Source organism: Oreochromis niloticus, linkage group LG7 (assembly GCF_001858045.2).
Source record: "Oreochromis niloticus isolate F11D_XX linkage group LG7, O_niloticus_UMD_NMBU, whole genome shotgun sequence".
Classification (NCBI taxonomy): Eukaryota; Metazoa; Chordata; class Actinopteri; order Cichliformes; family Cichlidae; genus Oreochromis; species Oreochromis niloticus.
This window is the reverse complement of record NC_031972.2, coordinates 14046370-14060709: the sequence shown is the minus strand read 5'-3', so window position 1 is coordinate 14060709 and position 14340 is coordinate 14046370. Positions and strand designations below refer to the sequence as shown.

Genomic DNA, 14340 nt, shown 5'->3' with positions numbered 1-14340 from the left:
TCGGCATGAATATTTGCTGCGCATGTGTTAGAAAGAGACACTGTGTTTAAGAGTGAGGTTATTAGCTTGCTTACAGCATTCTGGATGTCTGCAAAGTATCCAGGAGGAGCACCATTAGCGGTGTTCTACAAGCACAAAGAGGAATGAATACATGAATACGTGAACGACAGATCCACAAAAAAAACGAAACAAACGGGAACAGAGAGATGGAGAGAGTGACCGGGAGTCATTAAAACAGAAAATGGCGATAAACGAACGAAGATGTTTTCCAACTCCTGCTGTCTGAAGTCAAAATAACACACCAGGGTGAAACTCAAAGATTATAGTCACGGTCTGCGTTGGTGAAAGTTATACTCACAGCAGCCTCGACTTCTGTCGACTCCCTGGAAGACACAAATGGTCACGTGATCGTGACTAAGCAGTCTTTCAGGGAAAAAAAGTGAAGATGCATAAATTGTGCTGTGGACTGGAAATATGAGTCTACTCACGTAGAGTCTGTGTCCTTGTCTTTCCTCCGACCTGGGATTAATAGTTTTCTTCTTCTGGGTTTGGCACCTTAATATATATTTTAAATCACAGTTTTAACCACAGACTTTTAAAAAAGCATCAGTTTTCAGACATATTTAATATTTGTGTCCCTCAGATGTGTTTCTTCTGTTACAAAAAGGCTTACCTTCAGCAGCAATAGCTACATTGCACTCCTCAAACTCAATGGGTCCTAATGAGACCAAAAAAAAAATTAAAATCATTTAGGTTCATTTGACATACAAAGGGTCAATGACCCACTGCTGTGAATGTTGTGAATGTGAATCACGCAATAATCACACACACACACACACACACACACATACACACACACACACATACACACACACACACACACACACGCAGTCTGGCGTGCAATGCAGCGAGTGTATACAAACAAAGCTAGGCTGCTCCCAGAGGGCAGACAGGGTCAATAGCAGAGTCAACTGTGTGTCTGGTGGCCCTTACAGAGATGGCACAATCCCTCCTGGTTGACACGAAGCCCCACTCTACACCGTCGCATAATCTTCCTCACAGAGAGACGCTTCTAAACACAAAACCTTACACAAAACCTCACCGCAACCATAAACCGATTCCAAATCCTTGCAGGAGCTCGGGTATTTTCAGCAACCGGCAGGTATGAAGGCTAAACTGCGGTTAAACTAAACCCGGCCGCGCAGCACACGCACAGTTACTAAACCCTACTACAAAAAAGACAAGCGAGTGCAAGATTACATGCGCTGAAGTGTTTAAAGACACTCAGACAAATCTGCTCTTGAGCTTTAAGTAACGCCCTTTTCTCCTTCACTCCCACATGTAGAAAACGGCGAGAGAAAGAACAAACCATAAACAAACAAACACGATTGACTGAAATCGCTGCAACATCCTTGGCTAACAGGCAAATCCTTAAATCGGTTCCAGCAATTGATCAGTGCATCATTTGGAGTGAAACCAGCCATGAATTTATATGGACAAAAACAACAGCAACAAAAAACCAAATAGTTTTTGGTTATTTGGACACATCATTTAAATGATGAGAAAACAAAAAACAACAACGTTTACGCCTAATTTACTCCTCGTCAATTATGCATATTTGCCTCTAAGGCCCTGCACTTTGATTGTCACGCCGAGTCGGCAATCACACACACACAAATGAGAAGTAAGACATGCAATGCGTGTACGTGTCAATCAGCCAAATCCACTAGATCGGGGCCGTGCGTGCCTCTGTATCCGTGTGTAGTTACAATCCATTTAAAAGACTCACGCCTTCTTAGGTACACAATTAAACAAACAGTGGTTAATTAATGATTTTAAATGGAAATGTGACTATGACTATTAGCTCTTAAAATGTGTGACATGAAAGAAATGGGTGATATACTGCACATACCTAGAAAGCTTAAGCGTGTACATAAGATTAACAGGAGGCACAGAAAGACAGAGAGAGGAAGAAAGATGGGGCAGGACCCTCCGGCAAAATCTGCAATACACTAACAGGACTTGACCTGAAAACAACAAAGCTAATGATATTTTAACTCAAAATATACACAGCAGCAGTCCAATGCAGTCCCCCGCCCCCCACCACCACCAAGAAGAGGCCGGTCACGAGCAGAATTGACGCATTGTTCTGAGTGTGCGATGCCGACTGAAGCGCAGGGAAGCGGCGAGTCACGAGAGGCATGCGAGCAAGTGGAGTGGATAAAGCACACCGATGACCGATCTACTCTACTGTGCAATATCGGGCCTCGGCACTGCTGGCAAACACACAGCGGCGGCACGGAGGGCTGTTGTGGGTTTTGAGTGAGCGAGAGCTTCGTGCCAATCAAAGCAGCCCTGGCGTGTTCATTCAAGAAGACTCACAGGAGGAGGCGAGAGATAATTTCATCATCCCTGTTCAATCAGCTTTAAGAACAGGTGAATATATGTCGAGTGTTGCTTTTTTTTTTGGTGTTTTTTAGAAGGAGAAGAAGAAGAAACACATCATTAACTTATGACATCAGTGTTTATTTACGCATCAGTGGTAAAAATAGTCAAACAAAAGTAGTGGAGGGGGCTGAAAAATTACTCAGTGCGATCTTTACTTGAGCCATCAGGATGTTTAAAAAAAAAAAAAAGGCCATAGGAATCTGCATGAGACCCAGGCGGAGCAGGAATTCTTTGCCACCGGCATCCTGCGATCCCATCTGACAATATTTATCCACACAAACAGCCGAAAACGTCTAAACACCAGACGCATGAATATTACCTAAATCTGGACAGACATTAGGAACTGTTTAAGCATCTCCTAAACAGACAGACGACTTTGTTTATACAGGGGAAGATGTTTCTTTTCTTTCTACTCTCTGTGAGGGAAGCATGCAGTCACGCATGAGAGGAAGATGGATTTTTTTTTTTTTTTAAATTGCATATGCTTCACATGGCAACTGGGAGCCGGAGAGAGGGGTGGAGTGGTTTGCGTGTCTGGCCCGCCGCCAGTTGACAGCTCAGCTGGATATCGTTGAACACTCCGAACCCCCCTGCCTCGCAGCGTGTCACTTTGGGATTGTTTCCGCAATAGAAAGTTTATTCAACCTCTCTCTCTCTCTAAAGGCTCCAGACCGGCCATCCGTTCAGCTATTTCATCACGGGGACAGACGGGTTATTTTTCTGACAGGGCAGGGCTGGTGAGCAATTCCTAATGAACGCGTTTGATACGGGGGAGGAATTTTCTGACCGTTTTTTTTTTTAAGCCTCAATTAATACTGCTGTCCAAACAAATGAAGGCCACCACTTCTTAGATGCAGCGTCTGGACACAGGGGGTCACCGTTTGTGTACACACAAACACAGCAGAGGTGACCCCTCTGCGCCCGTGACCTGACGTGATGTAGTACAAGTGCACAAGGGCAGCTTGTAATATTTCAGACTGGGTTTGAACTATGTTGCATGATCAGACCACAGAGGCTAATGCCAGAAAAAAAAAAAGTACGTCAGAGACGCTGTAAAAGAAGGAAAATATCAACCAAGGAGATAAGGGACTGAGTGCGTGTGTGTGAGAGGGAGGTGAGGGGGTGGAGCCAAAAGAGTGGAGTTTTCCCTTGATTATTGTGGCATGGCAAAGTTTACACAAGAGTTATTGTTGAGCCTTGACCTCCTGAAGAAGTTGGTTATGCCTGCTTAGCCTGTGAACACAGCAAAGCCCCCCGTGTGTCACATGCTTACTGGAATGCCAAGCCTGCCTACCTTTACAGCAGATTACTGTGATTGACTCTGATGGCCCTCTCTCCTACCACTAATTGCCCCTCTCTATATACCCCTCCCCTCTCCACAAGCCTGTGTCAGAAAGAAGCCCCCCATACCCCTGGCAACAATTTATTAACACACAGTACAGACACTGACAAATATTAATTACTCTAAATAAAACATACAGGACCCCAGCGGCTTACCTGGTCTCTCTTTGCCCGTTCCTTTGCTTTCAGCCAGTTTCTGGATTAAGCTCTCCACTGATGTGTTCTCGATGTTCCTCACAAATTCATGGTGGACCTGGAAAGGTTAAAAAAGAAATCAGATTTACAGATGATCTTAAAATTCATAGACTTCTTTAAATGAGTTTGTGGTGATTTTTAACTGATGTAGTGTTAGAGTGAGAAGCTGCTTGGTCAACTTATGGTAGAGTTTGTTTGTTACTTGTATTATTCAGTGCAACAAATTTTTAAAAGAGGTCATTTGGGACCACTTGCCAGGTAACATTTCTCTTAAAGAGTGATAAGAAGATGATGTGCATATTTAAGCGCTGCCTGCAAAGCCAGATTATATGTTCCTCTAAAATCTGGCCTGTTTTTTCACTGTGCAGTAGCTACAGCTCACAGTTACAATGTACTACTTAAAAGTTGAAAAAAATGGTCTTTACCCTCTGCAAGCAAATACCTACACAAATGAAAAAAACCTCAGTATCACAAACCAAGCATTGATCTTTACTGTAGCTACAGCACTGTTAGAACCCCCTCTCATCTCAGTGATTCACGTTACCTCCATGCAAAATGAGGGGGATGTGAGCGGTTTGCTTTGTCTGTTTGTTTTTTGGCACAGTTATTCAAAAAGTTTTGATTTACATGGAAATCTCATAAGACCCGGGGCTTGGCCCAAGTTAGAAGTGACTTTTGGAGCCCATCAGGATGCAGGAATCCAGAAAGTGTTTGTTGCTTTTCACATCATAACTTTGCAAACAAATACATTTAATAGAGAAAAAAAATGGGAGAGACAAGTAAATATCACAGAGGTGACATCCTTTTGGATCCAGAGGCTCAACTGATGCCTGCTGTGAAGGTTAATTTATTGCCTTGGCAGACGTATGCGATTTTGGACTCCTTTTCCAAACATTTTCTTTGCATAACTGAATAAATTAAACACGGAGAAACTGCTCTGTTTGATAGATTGTTTATAATGGGGCACATTAAACTTAATGAATGCTTTTAATGTCAATATGTTTGATTATAACAGTGTCAGTGTCATTCGCTTAATAATCTTTATGAGCACATATCTGACACAAGTAACAAGATTTGCGAGACTGGAGGTTTTCTGGGTTTCAGCAGTAGTCTGTTTGTGGTCCGACTTCTACTGACCAGTACTGTATAAACACACCAAAAAGCCTAGACTGAAAGCCCCAAAATACTGACCGCTGCCCCCCAGATGATAAGGATGGTTAGCAATAGGTTAGTGCTGCCACTTGTTTTATGATATACAGGAACGGAGACAGCTTCCTGCTGTTCCTCAGTAACATGAGCTGCGTTGCCTTTGGTCGGCATTTAAAACCATTTGTTTTGTTTATTCTGCATGTGGAGAAATACTGTACTTTACTGGCATTCTCTTGTGTCAGGTTGCATCATTGTTGCTGGCACTGAGATACCCTTTGGATAGTGTGAGAGGAAGGGTAGTGTTTGTTTGCTTGTTTGTTTTGGATGTGCGTATGTGCTTGTGTGTTTAGTGAGGGGGAAGTGAAACTGACTGACTGAGCCATCTCAACAAAACCATTTAGATTTGCGTGATACTGTAAGCGCAGCGTGGCTCCACTATCGAAAACACGCATACGCACACATATGTGTTTGCCCCCCGGGCCCCTGTGGCGAGGTGGAGTGCATTAGCCTTCTGTGCCCTGGCAGGAGAGGATGTTGGTGGGGGTCGAGTTGAGGAGGTGGGGGCAGGGAGGTTGCAGTGGTGAGGAAGTGTGCTCAGTACAGTACACGCAATCTGTCAGGTGCTGCTGCCATGATGGAGGCTACTAATGTCATCAACCCTCCTGCCCCTCTTGCGTCTCACTCTCCCTATCTCTATCTCTCTCCCTCTCTCTCTCGCTCTCACACACAGACAAACAACAAAACTCGTCCCAGAGAGTCTTTCGCCCACATGCTCGAAACATGTATCTGCCTTGAAGGTATCCTCGCTCGCACACAAATGCTCACTTACCAAAACAAACACAGCACGCACACAGACAGATGCAACTACCCTTATGTGAGTTCAAAGCTCTCTGAACAGCAAACCACACTCAAATATGAACCAAACATACCTTTCAAATCTCCCATGCCTACCCAGCTTGTCTGAAGAAACTTGTATGTCTAATATTATCACTGCGGTTTTTGTGTGTTTGTGTGTGTGTGTATGTGTGTGCTAGTCTCTTTGCTGGCATGGTACAATAGTAGTGCCAGTAAAGAACATGGTCCCTTCACCAGGCTTTACCATCTGTGTCCAATGATGAGCAGGTGGCAACTGTTTTTTTTTTTCTTGTTCTTTTTTTATTTTTTTATGTAGGACAGGTAAAAAAAAGAAGTAAAAAACAACAAGCTCAAACAATAAAAAATGTATTGTAAAAGAAAATGGCAACAACACTAACAACTGTAGTATGTATGTTAAACACAGACACACGGAGTGCTGTGGAAAAAGTATTTGCCTGATTTTGTTGTTTTGTTTTGGGGGTTTTTTAGCTTAACTTAGCTTTAACAAATTTCAGTAGTAGTCACAGATAACCAGGGTAAACACAAAATGCAGTATTTGAATGATGATTTCAGTTATTAAGGGGAAAAAAAATCTATTCAAACCTACCTGTCCCTATGTGAAAATGATCCCCTGTAAACCCTTGTGTCATCCTGGGCAGCAGGAACTTGAATAATACGTTTGCAATACCTGGCAATGAGTCTTTAATACTGCTGTGGCATTTTGGCTCACTCTTCTTTGCAGAATCATTTTAATTCAGCCACATTGGGAAGGTTTAAGTGTGAACGGCCTGTTTAAGGTCATGCCAAAAAATCTCAACTGGACTTGAGTCAAAGACTTTGATTAGGCCACTTTTTGAACCATTCAAAAAGTGGACTTGAGGTGGACTTGCTGCTGTCTTTTTTAAGTGCTCTTGAGCTTCAGGACACGAACTGATGGGTGGAAATACTCCTTCAGGACTTCCTGGCAGAGAGCAGAATTCATGGTTCCATAAAGGGCTAACCCTAACCCCGAACCCTAACTCTTATGGAAAACCATCAAAGTCCCGAAGCAGTAAAGCAGCCCCAGAACATCCCAGACCATCGCACTACCACCACCATGCTTGACTGCTGGTATGATGTACTTTTTATGAAATGCTGTGTTAGTTTTAGACCAGATCTAACAGGACTTGAACCCTCCAAAAAGTTCAGCTGTTGTCTCGTCAGTGTACAGAATATTTTTCCCAAAAGTCTTGGGGATCGTCAAGATGTTTTTTTGGCAAATGTGAGATGAGGCCTTTGTGTTCTTTTGGTCAGCAGTGTCAAATTGAACCCTCCCATGGATGCCATTTTTGCCCATTATCTTTCCTAGTGTTAAATCATGAACTCTGACCTTAACTGAGACAAGTGAAGCCAGCAGTTATTTAGATATTGTTCTCGGCTCTTTTGTGACCTCCTCGTTGAGTCGTTGATGTGCCCTTGGAGTAACTTCGGTAGACCAGACACTCCTGGGAAGGTTCACCGCTATTGCTTTGGAAGCCTTTCCCAGCTGACAGATGACAATGTGTTTCTCGGCTTTTTGTTTTGATAGTGGCATAATGTGTTGCTCTCTTAGAGCTTTTATCCTACTTCACGCTTTGTCAGACAGGTTCTATTTAAGTCATTTCTTTACCCTACAGGTCTAGTAAAGTTGAACTCTTTTTTTTCTTATTTTTTAAACATGTGGTTAATCACAGTTACTTCATGATTTAACAGTGGAGTCAATTACTTTTGCACACATGTATATTTAGATAACCTTTTCCACTTAATAACTAAATTAATATTTTGTATTTACTCGGGTTACCTTAGACCAATAATAAAATTAGTCTGGTGATCTTAAACATTTAATTCTAAAAAATGTGCAAAAACAAAAAAAAACAGAGAAGCAGTAGTTTTTACGGCACATGTACATGTACATATGTTGAATAGTTTTACACACTCTTCTTCTACTAGCAGAGGCCTTGTAGATATTTGTGAGCATGTATGTGGGATTGTATACCTGGTGATGACTTTAACAGGCCCCTGATGGTAGTATGACTGGTGGTGTACTAACATAAACAACTGATCAAATCCTTTATGAAAGATCTATAAGCACCTGCTTACATTCATAAGCAGGTGTCTGGCTAACCGATGAACTGATAAACATAAAGGTTGCCTCATGGTAGGGGTTAGATTAGTGGAGGTGCAATGCTGCGGTTCTGCCCATCTCCTCCCCTGTCCTCTGTATCTACATCGTGATGAACCCTAAAGAGGAAACAGTTTCTAACGTTTGACTTTAGTTTTGTGGTTTTCACAAATGTTTGAGGCTTGGTTCAATACTACACCCCCTTTAGAATACATTTTTAGAACTTCTGAGAAACACTTGTTTAAAATCAGAGCGTTCACAACTTGCAAATTTTTGTTATCGTTTAAATGAAAATGTGAAACAGTTCTTTAGCTGCTGACTTTCAACCACAAATATAATTTTTTCACTGTCATTAGTAATATTATGGCCTTTTAAGAAAAATGGCTCCAACTAACCGAAATGCTTTTATGTGAAAAATATTTCGATTTGTAACTTTAAAAAAAAAATGTGCGTATTGAAATAAACATTTTTTATCAAGTTGTCCTGAGGCTACAATCACACGCCAATAAAATGGCATCCAACAACAGAAAATAAGGGCACTAAAACAACTTGAACGCAACAAATAATTTAGATTTTAAATCAAGTTATATGCAAACACACGCTGTTATCTGCACGTCTGCTTGTCAGAGCACAGTGTTGCAGTATGAAAGCTTATTTCGTGCTGCCTTAAACCTATGAGACAATGTTATTCCCAGCCGTGTACACTGAAGAGGATTTCTTTTTTAGACTGTCCACAGCTAGACTCTGATTCTCTTGGTGGAGTTGCGTCGCCCTCTACAGATCTTAAGGGAACTACAACAGCAGCGTTAGCACAAAGCAGCCACAGATTAATGAAACAGAGCAGCAGATTGTAGTTAGGTATTCTGTGTGGCACTGGTAAGTATGAGTGCTAAATAAATAAATGAAAAGCAATCTCTGATTCAAGCTGAATACTGATTGATGTAGTTCTGAATGATGTTTGAAAGCCTTCACAATTGTGCTTGATGCCAAACCCAAACCCAAACACACTGCTCCAGAGAGGAAAAAGAGGCCTGTGCAGCACTTTTTACTACCATACACAGTATTTGGCAAAGTCTCTGCCCCTGTGGAGGTGCTTTCGATAGACTGAGAGGGAGTTTTGATCTGAGAGGGAGATTTGATCAGTTTTTAATTGCTCGGCATAAAAGGATGAATGGACCATTTCCTGCTCCTCGGTTAAATTATTAGCGAGATCAAAGACGACACTAATTGATATGACGCACAGTGAACCCAGTGAGCACAGCCTCAGGTCAGCGAGACACCTACTCCACCCACAGGAATGTTTGAGAGCATGCTCTCTGCATGTGTGTGTGTGTGTGTGCACGTGTGTACATACTCACCTCTCCTATCTGAATGTGTGTTTCATCCACATACAGCGAGTACGACTGAATGATCTCCTTCATGTGGAGAATGTGGTTTTCTTCGATGTCTTGGAATTTCTGTAAGACAGGGTTATGATATTAATGGCACAGCGATGTCACTTTAAGAAGGCTTCACCTGGTTAAGAATTAGTCTTTGGGGGGATAACTATGTATACACAAATATGTGGTCAGCATACATTAAAGGAAAAAGGTTTGTGCTACGTCATTTAACAAAAATCTATGGACATTTAGTTCTTTCTTACCAGCTGATGAACCAAAAAATATTTATTTTTGTCTCTTACAGGAATCTGTTTGTGCAATCTGTCTCTATGCAGTAAAAAAAAGAAAGAAAAAAAAAGCTTCATTGAAAACAAATTATCTGCATGCCAAAGAATCTGTATAAGAAACTTACAAGTTAAAGGCCAAATGTGAGACTTTGCTTCCGTATTCTGTTCCTGTGACTTTCTTTCTGTGTGTGTATGTGTGTATGTCTGGGTGGTCTCTGGCCCAGGAGCATATATAGCTCCTCCCACCAAGACTCAATTCTGGACGTGACATATAGTGATGAGGATTCATTTCGGGTTTTAAGCACAAGTATGGTGTAGACCACAAACTTAAATGCTGGTACTTACTTCCATTTGTGTTTGACTCGGGGCTTTGGGGGTAAACCGAGGAGAATGAGTATAAATAATCATAAACTGGAAAATCGCAGGGGGACCGGGGGGGACTGAGCCTTTCTGACCACGAAAACACCGGATAAAGAGCATCCCGCCTCTGCATCTACACTTCAGAGACTTGCACGCAAAATAAAACTGCGCTTTTGTCTTCTGCCACAATGACAGCTCGCGCAGGCTCACACGCAGACAGTCAAAGGGAACACACATGTCGGAGGCACAGTGATGTCAGAGAGCACATGTGTTCAGTGTTTATAATACACGTCTACATGTGTTGCGCTGGAGATGAGCCGTAGACTGTAATTCGGGGGAAGCGGCAATACGGCAATGCTGCCTTCTATAGGGGAAAACAAAACCACTGGGCTAACTGGAACCAGCTCTGGTGGCAGCGCTGCTGCGGTTCAGGAGGATACTGAGACCAAATTCTGTTGATCTGATTTTAATTTGGAGTTTATCTAATCAGCGCTTCAGATGGATTCAATTACACAACGATTCCGTTAAGGGGGAAAAAACACAATCTGGAGATGATACAGGGCTCAAAGCGTGGACCAGACACACACATGCGCGCGCACACACACACAGGACTAACAGATTTACCAACAAAAGTGTTGCATACCACAGAGATAGACAACAAACAGAGTTTGCGAGTATGCATTTGATTAAAGCACATGCACAAAGAAGGAGGGAGAACCAGCTAATAAATACCTGTGCAGTTTCTGTCATCTTCTGTTCAAACTCAGACTTAGCTGTGGCATATTTCTCCACGTATGATTTGTAGGTCTCTGTGGCTTTTTTGGCTTTCACTCCAGCCTGCAGAACATAAACAAACAGATAAATGACTATCAAGTGTTTGTATATTGGAGACAATGACTGTCAGTCTTTCAGGCTCCTCTGACAAACTGGCAAGGAAACCGATCTCCACTTAACATCTGAAGCCTTTGGGGTTGAACTTTCAGTATAGACTCCTCTATTAAAGCACTTCATCATGCCTTATTACCAGACCATGATTATGTGGGAGTGTGTACGTGCGAGTGTGACCTCCCACCTTGTCTACATCTCTCTGGGTGGCCCCCTCTTTGCGGAGGCGTTCCTGCTCCACAATTTTGGCATTGTAGTTCTCCTTGGACTTCTGCAAAGCCTGGAAGATGCTCTGGATGTTCTGGACGGCCTCAAGGGTAGACGCCACCTCTTCTTTTGTCTGAAAACACACATGTCATATAGGGTAGGCTTAATAACAACACACCTTTGCTTATGATGTGAGTTTGAATGTGTCTGTGCAAACTGGCTGCATGTGTACAAAGGCCCTTGGCACAGTATAGCGCTTAGCATTAATAAGCATCTGATCTATTCTTAAAGCCTTTCGTCATTCACATGGATATAAAAAGAGGTCTATAATGCAGGGGTAAATGCTTATGAACACTATAACCACATAACCTTGCTTGATCATCTGTTTTACTAATTAGCATCATCCCTATACCCTCTTATGTACTCATTTAGACACCATTATGGTGCAATGTGCACATCACTGGATAAAAAAAGAAAAAAATGTAAAGTATTATATCATATTATATTATGAACATTTATCTAAATACAGTCTTATATTGTTTTAACAAGTGAGCCAAGAAACATAAACATCTGAGGGGAGGGAGTTGTGGGGAAGTGATGAAGAGAAACTGTGACAGCCTTTTTGTCATGCTGAAAGCACAAACACAACTCCACTAATGCCGATCTCCTATTTTACATTGTGCTCCGTGGCTTCATGCATCAAATATGAGTTCATACTGTGTCTCAACAAAACGAGGATGCAGAGTGAGGTGTAAAGAAATGCCTCGCAGAACGACACCACGCGCACAACGCTGTGGTTTTGTCAAGATGGAATCCACCAAAACTATATCCCCTCTCTTGTACATGGCTTAGTTTCAGCTTCTTTGACTCTGGGGACAATCACTAGAGTGTGAAACAACTTGTAATGGTGGAAGGTTAGAATGGGTTTAAATTTAAATAGTTTATTTTGTTCAGTGAAGATGAGTTTGTGTCAAAAGTGGAGCAGAAAACCACTGTAATTTAACTAGAAGAAAAACAGCATCAGTGCAATGCAAGTATCAAACCTCAATTAGTATTTACAGGAATGTCAGTATCAAAAATGCATGGTTCAAAATGTTCTCTTACTGTGCATTCATGCGGTGTCAGAGTAGTAGGAAAATACACTTAGAAAAACTTTGAGAATATTTTGATGCAAGAGTTGGCTGAGTTTGACACAAAAACACAGAAAACATGCCGCATAAAAGTAATCATTGGGTTGATGCTAAGAAACTTTAGCTAATAGTTCACTCTAACTGCTTAATGTGTGTCACTTTCAGCTAACTTTTAGTTAATGAATTAGTTAATATCGCATCAGGTTTCAGTCTCTATTTGCTGTCTGTACAGAGTTGTGTAGATTAATCAGAAAGTGAGAAGTTGTTATTATTATTAGGAATTCTGATAACACGGGATCTGAAGCAATACTGGAAACAGCTATCAAAGTATTCTTCAAACGATCTGAGAAAGAAAAAGACTTTTTTTTGTACTTGTCACTTTTAATGTTCCCATTTAAAAGCACGCAAATAGAAAATCAGAAGACTGACATCATCATATCGCACTGTATCAGTATTTGGTATTCACAGTTTCTCCAACACCAAATGTCCTTACCTTTTTGTGTGCTTTGGACTGCTCTTCCACATATTTCTGAACCTCTTTTATAAGTTCCTGTAGTTTCCTCACTAGTTCCATGTGACAACTGGCCAGCTTCTCTGTTGAACCCTTAAACACATCCCACATCGGAGCAAATGTCCTGTGATAAAGAAAAGAATATTTAAATTTACATAGTTAAATTCATATGAATTCATTCAAGCATCTTCTTTAAAAGTAAATTAATTGAAAAGATTTAATTGAAATTGTAAAACTAAGTAAAATACAATTAAATAATATTGAAAATATCCTACATATAGTTTTGAGAATGGATCATTTGGTAACATTTATTTTTACAAACTACCTGATGAGGCTTTGATGGACATGTTTATTGAGGCTTTGTCTAGAAGAATGTGAGTCAGCTGCTTTTAAAAAGCTGATTGCTTTTTTGCTGAATTTCCTAAATCCTTGCTCTGGCATTTGCCATAAATACAATAATAATTAAAACAGACTAAAACTAACACTGAAATGAATAAAAACTAAACATTCTCAAACAATAAAAACTAAACTGAAACGAACAAAGCCACTTTGCAAACGAACTGAAACTAAACTCAATAAACAACAAAAATTCAAAGCAAAATCAAATTAAAACTAACTAGAAAGCACTAAACAATGATAATAACTCTGGTACTAACCCAAGCTGAGAAAAGTTGCCAGCTGACTTGGCAAGTTTGGTCATTGACCTGGCATAGGCCTCCTCAATAGTACTCCTAGAAGAGAGCAAAAACAAGAAATAAAAGACAACACCACAATATATAAGCATGACTTTAAATAAACTGTTCAAATAACCATGAGTTTATACTATTATGTCATCAATGTCAAAATAACAATTATTCTTCTCAAAACTAGAGGATAGTGTTGTAGAGTATGATAAAGTTTTTCCAATTCACTTGCAACTAGGCTGCAGCTCAAACAGGGCACGTCGCTAAGAATCTGCACATCCAGGCCAGAAACACCCACTTAGAACTTGCAGCATAAATGTTTGACCACATGCACCGTGTGTGGGCAAATAAATGTGGTTTGGCTTGGGATTTGTTCATAAACCTCATGCGGAAGATGACAGAGTATGAAAGCTAGTGTTTGAACTGCATGCTTCTCTCAATTTCCCTTTTTATTCCTGTATTCTGTAACAAAGTGACAGTAGTGGGAGAAAAAAAACTGCAGCGGTGTTGTAGTGAAAGTGTGAATTTTGCATTTGTGTCTCCCGAACGAGGTCAGCCAGGGGGATGCAGGTCAAATGTGCACATAGGCAAATGCATGCACCCAGCATAGGCACACACACACACACATAATCACGCACAGGATATTGTGACACTGTCTGCAGCACAGTGGAGATGCCTACACTTCTTCTTCTGCATCTTTCAATAGCCTGGGTTGGGAGTTTGTTTTTTAAAATTTATCATGTTATAAATGCTCCCAAGCAGAACTACAG

General features: G+C 41.1%; 1 protein-coding gene across 7 annotated transcripts in view; it reads right to left on the bottom strand.

Moving 5' to 3' along the window:
- Positions 1–14340, bottom strand: part of fcho2 (FCH and mu domain containing endocytic adaptor 2) — a 45698-nt gene that overhangs the window by 18540 nt on the left and 12818 nt on the right. For all 7 annotated transcript variants that reach the window (XM_003449628.5, XM_025908937.1, XM_019360655.2 and 4 more), the window contains exons 3-12: positions 13544–13618; positions 12870–13011; positions 11227–11379; positions 10887–10991; positions 9487–9585; positions 3946–4042; positions 674–718; positions 489–555; positions 359–383; positions 75–125 (exon numbers count right to left, since the gene is read on the bottom strand). In XM_003449628.5, the coding sequence (XP_003449676.3) occupies positions 75–125; positions 359–383; positions 489–555; positions 674–718; positions 3946–4042; positions 9487–9585; positions 10887–10991; positions 11227–11379; positions 12870–13011; positions 13544–13618 (859 nt within the window). The remainder of the gene's footprint in view (positions 1–74; positions 126–358; positions 384–488; positions 556–673; positions 719–3945; positions 4043–9486; positions 9586–10886; positions 10992–11226; positions 11380–12869; positions 13012–13543; positions 13619–14340) is intronic.